Below are 14,991 nucleotides of genomic sequence, written 5' to 3'. Positions count from 1 at the left end.
ACCTTTGGGTTGTGAAGGGCGGGGTATAAATCCAATCTCTTCTTCTTTTACCTCATAGGGTGTCTGTTGTGGGGAGGGGAAGGGAAAGGAGTTTGTAAGCCTCTCTGAGACACCTTTGGGTTGTGAAGGGCAGGGTATAAATCCAATCTCTTCTTCTTCTTCTACCTCACAGGGTGTCTGTTGTGGGGAGGGGAAGGGAAAGGAGTTTGTCAGCCGCTCTGAGACTCCTTTGGGTAGTGAAGGGTGGGGTATAAATCCAATCTCCTCCTCTTCTTCTACCTCACAGGGTGCCTGTTGTGGGGAGGGGAAGGGAAAGGAGTTTGTAAGCCGCTCTGAGACTCCTTTGGGTAGTGAAGGGCGGGGTATAAATCCAATCTCCTCCTCTTCCTCCTCGAACGATCACTCCCAGGCACCGTTCCCTCTAAGCTGAGTTAGTGTGAGCTAGCTCACAGTTCTTTAGCCTCCGGCTCACACATTTTTGTCTTCGCTCGGGAAGGAGGGCTCCAGAGCAAACTGGTTTTCGCAGCAGCCACATCGCCCGCTCGCAACTTTACCGCCAGCAGCTCACAAAGTAGAATTTTTGCTCACAAGACTCCACAGCTTAGAGGGACCACTGCTCCCAGGGAAAAGGAAGGACTGTTACGAATCCAGCTTTGTACAAATATACTGATGTACGGGGCCCGGCGGAAGGTGAAACCTAAGAGTGTTCAGGGGCTGCGAGTTAGCTATGCTACGTGACTGGTTATTTTGGGGATCTGATGCGATGCACAGACATGCACAATGCTCAGGGTGGAGAACGACCCTCGACCTCCTTAGATGACTAGAATGCAATGCACACATCACACTGGCATAGCTCTTGCACTCTCCTCCCAGCAGGGTGGCTTAAAAAAGAGGGGGAGCAGGGAGAGAGAAGCGGAGATACCGAAGCTGAATTCCTGCCATACCTAAGGTAGCATGAGGCCCTCACCAATGTCACACTGGAGATAGTCTTTCGAGAAAGAGAGCCAGTTTGGTGTCATGGTTAAGAGCGGCAGACTCTAATCTGGAGAACCGGGTTCGATTCCCCCACTCCTCTACTTGAAGCCAGCTGGGTGACCTTGGGTCAGTCACAGTTCTCTCAGCCCCCCCCCCCTGCAAAGAGCTAGCGCTTCAGGCTGCCAGACAATCTTCGGATCGCCTGGCTATACTACGCCCACTGCCATAGTAAAGGTAAAGGTTTCCCTTGGTCGAAAGCCAGCCGAAGAGCCAGCGTTGTCCGAAGGTGTTTCCGTGGACATGTGGCCGGCATGACTAGACGTCGAGGCGCACGGAACGCTGTTTCCTTCCCACCGAAGCGGTGCCTATTTATCTGCGTGCAATTTCTTGCTTTCGAACAGCTAGTTTGGCAGGAGCTGGAACCAGAGACGGGAGCTCACTCCGTCATGCGGCACACTCGGGTCTCGAACTGCCGACCGACCGACCTTCCAAGCCTGCAATTCAGCATCTTAACCACTGAGCCATACGAGAATTAATTAATTCTTTTTTTAAAGACCCCCGGAAGGGAATTTTTTTTATTTTTTATAATACTACATAAACTACAAAGAAAAGAAGGGAAGGGGAACTACAACTAAGGAGAAAGAAAAGTAACCCACACTAAACTAAAAAAACCAAGAGTAGGAGATCATTACCCTGTTAGACTGCAGTTAATTAATTAATTCTTACAAGAAAGCAGAGCAAGGGAATGTCTTGGATACCCGAACCGTAAAGGAACCCAGCATGTTTAGTTTATTTATTTTATTTTTTTACTTAAACCCTTACTGTTGGAAGAGCCAAAGTGTAAACCCCGGAACTCGAGAGAACCCCACACTAATAGGCATTAAGGCTGCAAAGAAGAAACCGCCCCCGACCGGAACTTTTTGCTAGTCTTATTGCTGCAGACCTTTTTCGCTTCTCTTGAATACCTTGCAATTTGCTTACTTCGTTTATACCCCACCGTTTCCCCCCAATGGGGAACTGAAAGCAGCTTACATCATCTCCTTCCCTCCATTTTATCTTCACAACAACCCAGTGAGGTAGGTATGGCCAAAAGTGTGTCCAAGGTCACCCAGCAAGCCTCCACAGCAGACTGAAGGTTCGAACCCGGATCTCCCGGAACCTAGTACGACACTCCCAACCACTACGCAGGAATCTCATTGTTCAATGGCCAAATCTATTCCAGGATGCAATTTTCCCTATTATATATGACGTTCCTTCACCAGACATACAACAGGGCAGAGAACACCCACAGCACAGCTCGGCTGACAACCGTCACCAATACTTTCTGCGGGTTCCAGTTAGGGGACAAATGGAATCCTAAAGAACTGCCTGCACTTAGAAGAGAAGGACTGATATGTCTCTGAGCCAGTTTGGTGTAGTGGTTAGGAGTGCGGACTCTAATCTGGGAGAACCGGGTTTGATTCCCCCACTCCTCCATATGAAGCTGCTGGTGTGACCTTGGGTCACTCACAAGTTCTCTCAGAGCTGTTCTCTCAAGGACAGTCCTGGAAAGAGCGCTCTCTGCCCCGCCAACCTCACAGGGTGTCTGTTGTGGGGAGGGGAAGGGAAAGGAGATTATGAACCACTCTGAGACTTCTTTGGGTAGTGAAGGGCAGAAATCCAATCTCTTCTTCTTCTCTGCATGAATCACTGATCTCAGTTAGACTCCTTCCTGTCTGGAGGCACAGCCAGATAGGTAACTCATGCAGAGATTCAAATTTGAGTGGTAAAACTCCACAGCGTCCATGCTGCAGAACTGGAATCAATGCCTAATTTTCATTTTCAAGTAGCCGCCTAGCCGTGGACTCCAAAGACATGTACCCCCCAAAATTTTTTATTTGCCGAGGTTCACCTCAAGAGCACCGCACACGCCTCGAAGACTAGCACCGAAACAAAGAAAGCACAGCTGTATGCTTTAAGGCTATCACTGTGTTGGATATTTAGCAGAGTAAATGAAGTGCAGTGGAATAATGCATCGCAGACACGTGTGTGTTTAGCTTCTAAGAAAAAGTTTACTAGAAAATTCCTGCCCACTATCCTCCTGCTGACTGTCAGGCACTGCCTGGCAACTGGAGGCCTACAAGGAATCACATGACAAGGGAACACTTTGGATATCTCCACCCCCCCACTCTTCCCACTTCCAGGATTTAGTAAGCTCTCAGGGGTCTCAGCAGGCTGATTTCCCCCTTCTACTCACTCCTCTGTCTTCCCTACTATAAATGCTTGGTACAATACAGTATGGGAAATTTTAAGAGCTGAACAAATGTTAAAGTGGCACAAATCCCTTATATAAGTAACTATACTGGGGGGGAAATGATCCTCTTTTTATCATCTGTTGACTCAAACAAGAAATTTGAGATGTGTCCTGAAAGAAGAAGAGGAAGAGGAGAAGATTGGATTTATACCCCTCCCTTCACACCGATTCTCAGAGCAGTTTACAAACTCCTTTCCCTTCCCCTCCCCACAACAGAAACCCTGTAAGGTAGGTGAGGCTGAAAGAGCTCTTTTTCAAGAACAGCTCTTACAGAACTATGGCTTGCCCAAGGTCATCCGGCAGGTGCAAGTGGAGGAGTGAGGAATCAAACCCGGTTCTCCCAGATTAGAGTCCGCGCACTTAATCACGACACCAAATTGGCTTTCAGTGACAGTTATGTACAACCCCAAATGGACAGTCTGTCAACATTCAGACTGAAACTTCCATAGGGTCCAGATCTGATGCAACTCCATCAAGTGCTCTGTTCAAGGGAGCTTCAAAGTAAGGAAGGAACATGATCAGGGTGTCTGTCTGTGTGTGTGTGTGTGTGTGTGTATAAACCACAGCCATGCGCTAGAGAGAAGAAATGCGGAGGTGGTGAAAAATGCCATTCAAGTCGCAACAGACGTATGGTGATCTCATGGGGTTTCCAAGGCAAGAGATGTTCAGAGGTGGTTTCCCATCGTCTGCCTCTGCATGGCGACCCTGGACTCCACTGGTGGCCTCCCATCCACGTACTAACAAAGTCTGATCCCGTTACGCTTCCGAGATCTGACGAGATCAGGCTAGCCCGGGCCACCCAGGTCAAGGAAAGAGACGAGCAGAGGTGGTTTGCCATTGCCTGCCTCTGCACAGCAACCGTGGACTTCCTCGGTGCTCTCCCATCCAAGTACTAACCGGGGCCGACCCTGCTCAGCTTCTGAGATCTGATGAGATCGGGCTAGCTTGAGCCACCCAGGTCAAGGAAAGAGACGAGCAGAGGTGGTTTGCCATTGCCTGCCTCTGCACAGCAACCGTGGACTTCCTCGGTGCTCTCCCATCCAAGTACTAACCGGGGCCGACCCTGCTCAGCTTCTGAGATCTGATGAGATCGGGCTAGCTTGAGCCACCCAGGTCAAGGAAAGAGACGAGCAGAGGTGGTTTGCCATTGCCTGCCTCTGCACAGCAACCGTGGACTTCCTCGGTGCTCTCCCATCCAAGTACTAACCGGGGCCGACCCTGCTCAGCTTCTGAGATCTGATGAGATCGGGCTAGCTTGAGCCACCCAGGTCAAGGAAAGAGACGAGCAGAGGTGGTTTGCCATTGCCTGCCTCTGCACAGCAACCGTGGACTTCCTCGGTGCTCTCCCATCCAAGTACTAACCGGGGCCGACCCTGCTCAGCTTCTGAGATCTGATGAGATCGGGCTAGCTTGAGCCACCCAGGTCAAGGAAAGAGACGAGCAGAGGTGGTTTGCCATTGCCTGCCTCTGCACAGCAACCGTGGACTTCCTCGGTGCTCTCCCATCCAAGTACTAACCGGGGCCGACCCTGCTCAGCTTCTGAGATCTGATGAGATCGGGCTAGCTTGAGCCACCCAGGTCAAGGAAAGAGACGAGCAGAGGTGGTTTGCCATTGCCTGCCTCTGCACAGCAACCGTGGACTTCCTTGGTGGTCTTCCCTCCAAGTACTAACTGAGGCTGACCCTGCTTAGATTCCAAGATCTGTAAGAGATCGGTCTAGCCTGGGCCATCCAGTTCAGGGCAGAAGACATACAGAGGTGGTTTCCCATTGCCTGCCTCTGCACAGCAACCGTGGACTTCCTCGGTGGTCCCCCATCCAAGTACTCACCAGGGCTGACCCTGCTTAGCTTCCGAGATCTGATGAGGTTGGGCTAGCCTGAGCCACCCAGGTCAAGGAAAGAGACAAGCAGAGGTGGTTTGCCATTGCTTGCTTCTGCACAGCAACCGTGGACTTCCTTGGTGGTCTCCCATCCAAGTACTCACCAGGGCCGACCCTGCTTAGCTTCTGAGATCTGACACGATCAAGCAAGCCTGAGCCACTCAGGTCAAGTCAGGTCAAGCGTGCCCCCTTTCAAATACCATGGCTGCTCTTTTAAATTCTTTTAAAATTAAATGGTCTCTACTTTTTTTTCGATACAGCAGACACAACAGCGGCAAACCACAAGCATGGCATACTTGCAAAGACGGAACACACACCCCCACACACAGAGGAGGAAAATATTAGATCATGGGGTGTGTGCGCATGTGGAAGGGGAAGCGAACCAAATTAGGCACCGGCTGAACGCAAGCACATCATTACAACATCCCTTCGCCTTCCTCCGATGCAACACAATTACATAACACACCAAGTCCAACATTTCCACCACGTAAATCCAGACAGAACGACAGACCGGCTTGGGAGTTCTTCTGCCACACAACAGAGCTGTGCATTGTCTATGCAGATAATGCCCGAGTCCGTTCAATGTGGGTCAATAGGAGGAATGCGGCGACTGGCAGAACCCGTCTCTCTTTGAGACCCTGCTGGATTTAGGAAGGATAGGTTGCGGGGTGGAGGTCACATGACACCCTCTAAGCAAACACAGGAATAAGGGGTAAGATTTGCAAGCCACCTTGGTAGGGTTTGACAACAAACCATGTCATAGATTTTTAGGGAACGTCTGCAGCAGCAGAACAAAGTTTTGAGTCCGGCGGCACCTTTAAGACCAACAAAGTTTAATTCTGGGTATAAACTTTAATGTGCATGCCCACTTCATCAGATACCAAGTGGACATGCACACGAAAGCTTATACCCAGAATTAAACTTTGTTGGTCTTAAAGGTGCCACTGGGCTCAAAACTTTGTTCTATTGAAAAAAATACATATACCCATGGTCCAGAAAATATAATTGGTATAGTGTAGAGGTTAACAGAACAACAAGCTATGAGCTGCGACGTCCCCGATCCCAATCTGACCTCTGCCACAAACTCACTAAAAGGCCTTAGGTGAGCCACTTTCTCTCTGCTTCTGCCTCATCGTCTGCAACACAGGGACAACGATACTAACCTGCTTCACGGGACAGTTGCAAAGATACTGTTGTGCAGCTAACGAAATACCAGCAGTGCTCATCTCCAGCGAACGGGGCGTTCCGTCAACGCGAGGGTCGCTGTGCAAACGGTAGCCCAGCCCACAATCCGATCCTTGCACAGTCGTGAGCGCTTACCATGGCTCGCTCTAAAATGCCATTTGTTAACTGCATTATCACGCTAAAAATTAATACCGACATTCAAGGGCTCGCGCTATGCCATGCAAAAGTGGCAACATCTCTTTGGCTACAACAGGGGTGTATAATGAGACTGAGAGAAAGTGCAAGGTCATCCATATGTGCATGGGACGATTGTCCCAGATCCCAAGTACCTGCGGTGACACTAGCTCCAGAGTCCAGGAAGAACACAATATACGACTGTCATTTATAACAACTATAATCAGAAGTCCTTTTCTTATCTAGAAAAGCTGCTTCCGCTTTTATAAGCGCAGGATTGCGTGTTTACCAGTATTAAGCTCAGATTTCATTTCAAAATGGTTTCAGAGGGTAGTCATGTCAGCCTGCAGGAAAACAGCTAGATTTGTTTATTTATTTTATTTATTTTATTTCACTTATACCCCGCCCTCCCCGCAAGCGGGCTCAGGGCGGCTTACATAGGCACAACTGTGCAATAAAATACAACAGGATTAAAACAGTTACGGCACCAAGTGCAATAAAAATAGGACAAGTTAAAACAATTAAAACAAAAACTCGCATCTTGCAGGATACATTAGGAACTAAGATACTCACTCCCTATTGTATATCGCGGTGGGATCAAAGAGGGGGGATGCCATGGGCCTAGATGTTCCAGGTGGCCAGTCGGCCCAACCCGGCAGTCCTGCGCAGTTACTTGGTGGTGGTGGTGGCAGCGCTCGCTCCTACTCTAAAGCCTGGCGGAAGAGCTCCGTCTTGCAGGCCAGTAGCTCCTTAGAGACTGACAAGATTTTCGGGATATGAGTTTTCGAGAACTAAAGCTCCCTTCGTCGGACATCTGACAAAGCTTTAGACTCTCGAAAACTCATACCCCGAAAATCTCATTTGTCTCTAATGTGCTACTGGACTTGAAACTAGCAATTCTAGTGTCCTTTTTTTTTTTAAACGAGACATGCTGTTAATAGACTTCAAAATTTTTTAAAAATTCAGATATAAAAACACACCAGCAACTTTTATCCACCCTAATTCCATTTTTCCAGTGTTTTTAAAATTCAGGTCGCGTTTGAAAAAACGTGCAATGCAGTTTCAGACCAGCCGAATGAAGTACTAGGGGCAGCTAAACGCTGATATTAGATACGCTTTCGGTGCCAGGATGCAACTGGTTCAAATACACAAGAACACGAGTATCAAACGTACTAAGCAGACCCAGTTCAAGGAGAAAGGAAACCCGTTCTAAACTGACAAACGGAGCTTTAACTCTCAGAAGCTCATACCCTGCAAATTTTGTCGGTCTCTCAGGGGCCGCTGGACTCGAATCGAGCTCTCTTACGACAGACCAACATGGCTACCCTCCCGAAAACCTTTCCCCCCCAGCTTCTAAACCAACCACCCCCCAACAACTCTAGACAATCAAACTTCAATCACAGCCAATGGACAAGAAGAGCCGAGAACCAAACAGCCAGCCTCTCTCGCGCTTCCACCAGAATTCCTGCAGCAGCCTCCGTCGCACCGGCCTCAGTAAAGATCGGAGTGCAACTTACATGAAATTGGGCATCTGAGCGGAGATGGACATCTGTAAAGCTACTCTTTTACAGGAAAAGAAAGAGATTCTGAAAAGCCCAGAGAGAAGCACACAGAAACAGTAGCAGGCAAAGAGAGAGCGCCACTAACCCCGGGAGTCCCACTGGCCGCAAGAAGACAGCTGCCGCTGCAACACGGGAAATTAATACGGGCAGCCAGAACCCTGACGAAGCAAAGGGGCCGGAATGACAGACGCATCTGCTCCGCACATGGGGGGTAGGCCAGCCGACTGGACAGGAGCCCAAAGTGGGCTTTTCCTTTTTAGTATTCGGCTTGTTGTTGGTATTGTCGAGAGGCCCTCTGTATTTGGCCACCTGGGAAACGCTGCACTAACCCCCCCCCCAAAAAAATAAGGGTTGGTTTTTGCACGCGGAATTGTTCCCCCCACTCCCCAGCATGCAAATGGGCTGGTCAAGAGTTCAGAACACGCCAGACCCAATCATTCCTTACTTTTACAGGCCGTCCTCCATCCAGGGGACTCTGTTGCAATGAGCTGGAAGACGCTCGGCCACGTCTTCTGCAGAATCAGAACTGCGCCTGTATTTTTTTAAGTTTCCAAAAATGGGCGTCTGAGGAGGGAGGAAAGGGGGCGCCTGGGATGTGCAAGATGGTGGGGGAGTATACCAAGAAAGGCAGGGTTCTCGGCAAATGGTGTTACAGACATAGGGACGCAGAGGCGATTTGTCAAACTCTCCCCTCGTTTGAAAAACGAAGTTGGCGTGCAGGATAATCAGAGCAGCTCGATTCGAATCCGGTAGCAGCACAGAGACCAAGAAGAGTCCTACGCTTTGAGTTCTTGAGAGTCACCGCTCTCTTTGTCAGATCTGACAGAGGGAGCTTTGATTCTTGAAACTCCGTACCCCGAAAATCTCATTGCTCTCTAAGCTCTCACTGGACTTGAATTCAGCCGTTCTAACACAGACCAGGGCTATTTTGGGGCAGGAACGCACAGGAACGGAGTTCCGGCTGGCTCCCGAGTTGGCCACGCCCAGCAGGAGCTCATTAGCATAACAGGCCACACCCAACAGCAGGAACTCATTAGGATTGGCCACATTAGGGGTGTGTGGCCTAACATGCAACGGAGTTCCTGCTACAAAAAAGGGCCATGGGTTTTGACAACAAACAAGGTCAACAGAATAAGAAGGGAAAGGTGGGTGTGGCTGGATGAGCACACTTCTGGTAACATGGGGGTGTGGCCTAATGTGCTAATGAGCTGTGCTGTCAGGGAGGGGCCTAATATGCTAATGAGTTTTGCTATTGGGTGTGGCCTATTATGCTAATGAGTTCCTGCTGGGCTTTGTCTACAAAAAGAGCCCTGCCGCAGACCAATATGGCTCCCCTCTGAAAAGATAATTAGGGGCTGTCATGATCAGCAGCGCCTTGTTTTCATCTCCATATTCAATAATTAATACAAATCACTATGGACCGGCAGCCAAGGATGTGACTCGGCTACTTTTAATCAATACAAAACGCCTCGGCCTTTGCGAGTTACGGCCGCGCGCGGCTCTTCTCTTGTTCCGTTTCCTCTTCCCGCTTCCTTCTCCGGCATGCAAACCCATCTCTGGATACACTGCTTTTGGATAGCAGATGAGGCTTACACGACAGAATGAGTCTCCTTTACAAAAATAATAATCCTTGCATGTAGAAAACTAGCAGATCAAGGAAGCCAGCCGAGAACTCTCCACCCTGATGGGCTAATTCTCTAGGTACGAGGAAATTTTTGAACAGAGGAACCTGCAGGCTGCTGGCTGCATTCTGAAGTGACGTAATCCCCAGACACAGGTTAACCGGTGTTAGAAGAAGGACTAGGTGTAATCCTGTCTAAACCTATTAAAATACATGGGCCCAGACTGGCATTGGACCATGAATCTCCGCCTTCTGACTTCCCCCTCATTCCTCTGGAGAACTTCCAAACCCTGTCCCTTTGCCAAATCCCCTAAATTCCCGTTTCTCAGAAACCTCCAGCCTTTCTTGCACTACACTCTCTCCCAGCCAATAGCAACCAGAGGCTTCCCAACCTCCCTTACCCCTCTCTGACGTAGGGACACTTCAAGCCAATCACAGCGGGCGGTTTCATTACCAAGCCAATCACAGCGGGCGGTTTCATTACCATAGGGAATCCAATACATGGGTATTATTAGGCGCTCATATTTAGACAGGATTGCAATAAAGTCTTGACGATGCTCGTCTTTGGCCCCCGTGATGCAATAAAGGGATCGGCGGGCCATAATTTGTCAGCTTCGGCATGCAGAGGTTGCGTACAAGAGAGCTTTCCCCCGGGCCTAGGGTGAGGCCGAACGCTCAGGCATGCAAGTCTATTTTTAGCAGGTTTGGGAAGACAGCCTGCTCCACCAGTCGGTGAGAGAAACGCTTTTCCCGACAATGCAAAGCAGAGAGGCTCTTCCACTGAGCCGCGGCCCCTCCCCTAAGGCTGAGCACACACGAAGCTGCCTTATACTGAATCAGGCCACTGGTCAATCAAGGTCAGTCTTGTCTACTCAGACTGGCAGCCGCGAGGTCTTTCACGTCACCTACTGCCTGGTCCTTTTGACTGGAATGCCGGGGATTGAACCTGGGACCTTCTGCATGCCAAGCAGAGGCTCTACCACTGAGCCACGGCCCCTCTTTACAGCTCTCCAGGGTCTCAGGCAGAGAGGTCTTTCCCATCACCTCCTGCCAGGTCCTTTTGACTGGAGATGCCAGAGATTGAACCTGGGACCTTCTGCATGCCAGGCAGAGGCTCTTCCACTGAGCCACAGCCCCTCTTTACAGCTTTCCAGGGTCTCAGGCAGAGATCTTTCCCATCACCTACTACCTGATTTTTTTAACTGGAGATGCCAGGGATTGAACCTGGGACCTTCTGCATGCAATGAAGAGGAAAAGAAGAGAAAAGATTGGATTTATACCCTGCCGTTCACCCGGAGTCTCAGAGCGGCTTACAAAAATCCTTTCCCTTCCCCTCCCCACAACAGACGCCCTGTGAGGACGGTGGGGCTGAGAGAGCTCTGACAGAAACTGCCCTTTCAAGGACAGCTATGACAGAACTAGGGCTTGCCCAAGGTCATCCAGCAGCTGCATGTGGAGGAGTGGGGAATCAAACCCGGTTCTCCCAGATTAGAGTCCGCACACTTAACCACTGCACCAAACTGGGAAGAAGAAGAAGAAGAAGAAGAAGAAGAAGAAGAAGAAGAAGAAGAAGAGGAGGAGGAGGAGGAGGAAGAGGAGGAAGAGGAAGCGGAGGAGGAAGAGGAGGAAGAGGAGGAAGAGGAAGAGGAGGAAGAGGAAGAGGAGGAAGAGGAGGAAGAGGAGGAAGAAGAAGAGGAGGAGGAGGAGGAGGAGGAGGAAGAGGAGGAGGAAGAAGAGGAAGAAGAAGAAGAAGAGGAGGAGGAAAAAGAAGAGGAGGAGGAAGAAGAAGAAGAAGAGTTGGTTTTAGACCCCGCCGTTCACTACCCAAAGGAGTCTCGGAGTGGCTTACAAATCGCCTTCCTTTCCTCTCCCCACAACAGACACCCTGTGAGGCAAGTGGGGCTGAGAGAGCTCAGAGAGAGCTGTGACCGACCCAAAGTCCCCCAGCTGGCTTTATGTGGAGGGGGAATCAAACCTGGTTCTCCAAATTAGAGTCGGCCGTTCCTAACCACTGCACCAAACGGGCTCATAGCACCCACTACCTGGCCTTTTCACTGGAGTCTACCCGATTGAAAGGGAAGCGGCTGGATTGCCTAACGTAGCAAATGCACTATCCTTCATCAATTTTACAAAGGAAAAAGAACGGGTATTTCAAGAGTGGCCCTGGGCTCCCTCGTATTAATCTTACCATCTGGCGACCGTCAATGGCAGCAGATGGACGGGCCTTTGCTAGATCTGTTGCATCCGTTTCTTAGAGAGGAAAACGGGTGGGAGGGAGAGGAGGCACCAGATGTTCCCGGGAATATAGAGGACAGCAGATCCAGCAGAAGAGGGGGAAAGCGTTGAAGGGACCCTAACCGCTTGGCATGCAGTAGGTCCCGGGTTCAGTTCCCGGCATCTCCAGAGGAAGAGGAGGAGATTGGATTTATACCCCGCCCTTCACTCGGAGTCTCAGAATGGCTTACAACCTCCTTCCCTTCCTCTCCCCACCCAGTGAGGTAGGTGGGACCGAGGGAGCTCTTCGAGAACTGCTCTTGAGAGAACAGCTCTGCGAAAACTGTGGCTGACCCAAGGTCACCCAGCAGCTGCATGCAGGAGAGTGGGGAATCAAACCCGGTTCTCCCAGATTAAAGTCCATGCACTTAACCACTGCACCAGACTGGATCACACAGGAAGAAGAAGAAGAGATTGGATTTATACCTCGCCCTTCACTACCCAAAGGTGTCTCAGAGCGGCTTACAAACTCCTTTCCCTTCCCCTCCCCACAACAGACACCCTGTGAGGTAGGCGGGGCCGAGAGAGCTCTTGACAGAAACTGCCCTTTTTCAAGGACAGCTCTGACAGAACAATGGCTTGCCCAAGGTCATCCAGCCAGGTGCAAGTGGAGGAGTGGGGAATCAAACCCGGTTCTCCCAGATTAGAGTCCGCGCACTTAACCACGACACCAAACTGGCTGCCTTATACTGAATCAGACCTTTTCGGTCCATCAAGATAAGGATTGTCTACTCACACCGGCAGCAGCTCTCCAGGGTCTCAGGCAGAGGTCTTTCACATCAGCTACGGCCTGGTCCGTTTTGACTGGAGATGCCGGGGATTGAACCTGGGACCTTCTGCACGCCAAGCAGATGCAGATGACTGGGTGGTGAGCAATGCTCCCTCTAAGCTGTGGAGTCTTGTGAGCAAAAATCCTACTTTGTGAGCTACTGGCATTAAAGTTATGAGCAAATGATTTAGCTAGTGCATAAATTAGTTTGCTCTGGAGCCACCCTTCCTGAGCTAAGATAAAAATCTATGAGATGGAGGCTAAAAAATTGTGAGCTAGCTCACACTAACTGAGCTTAGAGGGAACACTGTGATGTGAAAGGCCTGAAGTGGAAGAAGAAGAAGAGGAGATTGGATTTATACCCCGCCCTTCACTACCCAAAGGTGTCTCAGAGGGGCTTACAAAACTCCTCTCCCTTCCCCTCCCCACAACGGACACCCTGTGAGGTAGAAGAAGAAGAGATTGGATTTATACCCCGCCCTTCACTACCCAAAGGTGCCTCAGAGCGGCTTACAAACTCCTTTCCCTTCCCCCTCCCCACAACAGACACCCTGTGAGCAGTGTTTCCTCTAAGCTGAGCTAGTGTGAGCTAGCTCACAGTTTTTTAGCTTCCAGCTCACACATTTTTGTCTTGGCTCAGGAAGAATGGCTCCAGAGCAAGCTAATTTATGCAGTATCCAAATTGCTCGCTCACAACTTGAATGCCAGGCCCTCACAAAATAGAATTTTTGCTCATAAGACTCCACACCTTAGAGGGAACATTGCGTAGGTGGGGCTGAGAGAGCTCTTGACAGAAACTGCTCTTTTTCAATGACAGCTCTGACAGAACTATGGCTTGCCCAAGGTCATCCAGCCAGGTGTGAGTGGAGGAGTGGGGAAACAAACCCAGTTCTCTCAGATTAGAGTCCATGCACTTAACCACTACACCATCTCCACATGGTGGAGGAGACCGGATTTATACCCCGCCCTTCACTACCCAAAGGAGTCTCAGAGCGGCTTAAAAACTCCTTCCCCTTCCCCTCCCCACCACAGACACCTCGTGAGGTCGGTGGGGCTGAGAGAGCTCTTGACAGAAACTGCTCTTTTTCAATGACAGCTCTGACAGAACTATGGCTTGCCCAAGGTCATCCAGCCAGGTGTGAGTGGAGGAGTGGGGAATCAAACCCAGTTCTCCCAGATTAGAGTCCGCGCACTTAACCACTACACCAAACTGGCTGCGTAATCCTGCAGAGTCTTGCGACTTCCCCCGCCTATCTCCTCCTTATGTAGGACAAAGTTCTCGGCGCGGTGGCCTGGATCCAAAGAATCACACAACTCTTTCTGCCCGGCCAAACAAGGTTTGGAGTTCCCTGAATGGCAGCCTGCTCCACCACGTGCCAAATCTGATTTGATACACCGAGTGGAATGTTTGCCATATAGTCCGGGAGGCTGCTGTTTGTAGGAGACACTAACTGGAGCGTACCAGTGGGCACACCCAGGTTCTTGTTGGCATACCAAAAAGGAGCTTGCTGGACCTTGGCCAACGTACACAAGCATTTGGTTATTTATAACTTAAGGAATGACTAATGTTTGGGGCCTGGTTTGGGGTGAGTAGAAAGTGCCGCCGAGTCGCGACTGACTTCTGGGTATTAGAGTCTGCGCACTCAGCCACTACACTAAACGTGTTCTCAACTGACCTTGGGGCTCAGAATTAGGGCAGGAGATGCTGGGCTTTGGGCGGGGAGGGGGGATGTTTATGTTGGATATTGTCACGCTGCATGCAGGAGGATGAAGAAGCAGCAGCAGAAGAGATTGGATTTATACCCCGCCCTTCACTACCCAAAGGTGCCTCAGAGCGGCTTACAAACTCCTTTCCCTTCCCCCTCCCCACAACAGACACCCTGTGAGCAGTGTTTCCTCTAAGCTGAGCTAGTGTGAGCTAGCTCACAGTTTTTTAGCTTCCAGCTCACACATTTTTGTCTTGGCTCAGGAAGAATGGCTCCAGAGCAAGCTAATTTATGCAGTATCCAAATTGCTCGCTCACAACTTGAATGCCAGGCCCTCACAAAATAGAATTTTTGCTCATAAGACTCCACACCTTAGAGGGAACATTGCGTAGGTGGGGCTGAGAGAGCTCTTGACAGAAACTGCTCTTTTTCAATGACAGCTCTGACAGAACTATGGCTTGCCCAAGGTCATCCAGCCAGGTGTGAGTGGAGGAGTGGGGAAACAAACCCAGTTCTCTCAGATTAGAGTCCATGCACTTAACCACTACACCAT

At 50.1% G+C, this 14,991-nt stretch overlaps 1 protein-coding gene across 3 annotated transcripts in view; it reads right to left on the bottom strand.

Moving 5' to 3' along the window:
- RNF24 (ring finger protein 24) overlaps positions 1-14,991 on the bottom strand; it is a 99,644-nt gene that overhangs the window by 66,360 nt on the left and 18,293 nt on the right. The window contains exon 1 of one of the 3 annotated variants that reach the window (XM_015411174.1): positions 8,154-8,189. The exons of 1 other annotated variant lie outside the window; for it this stretch is intronic. Coding sequence is in view for 1 of the 2 variants with exons in the window: in XM_015411173.1 (XP_015266659.1) it covers positions 8,024-8,055 (32 nt within the window). In the remaining variant the exon portion in view is untranslated. One more of the 3 variants, XM_015411173.1, reaches the window with a different exon arrangement.

The sequence above is a fragment of the Gekko japonicus genome, unplaced genomic scaffold, assembly GCF_001447785.1.
Source record: "Gekko japonicus isolate JY-2015 unplaced genomic scaffold, Gekko_japonicus_V1.1 scaffold850, whole genome shotgun sequence".
In the NCBI taxonomy this organism is placed as follows: domain Eukaryota; kingdom Metazoa; phylum Chordata; class Lepidosauria; order Squamata; family Gekkonidae; genus Gekko; species Gekko japonicus.
Note: the sequence above shows the minus strand (reverse complement) of the source record. Positions and strands in the feature narration are given on the sequence as shown.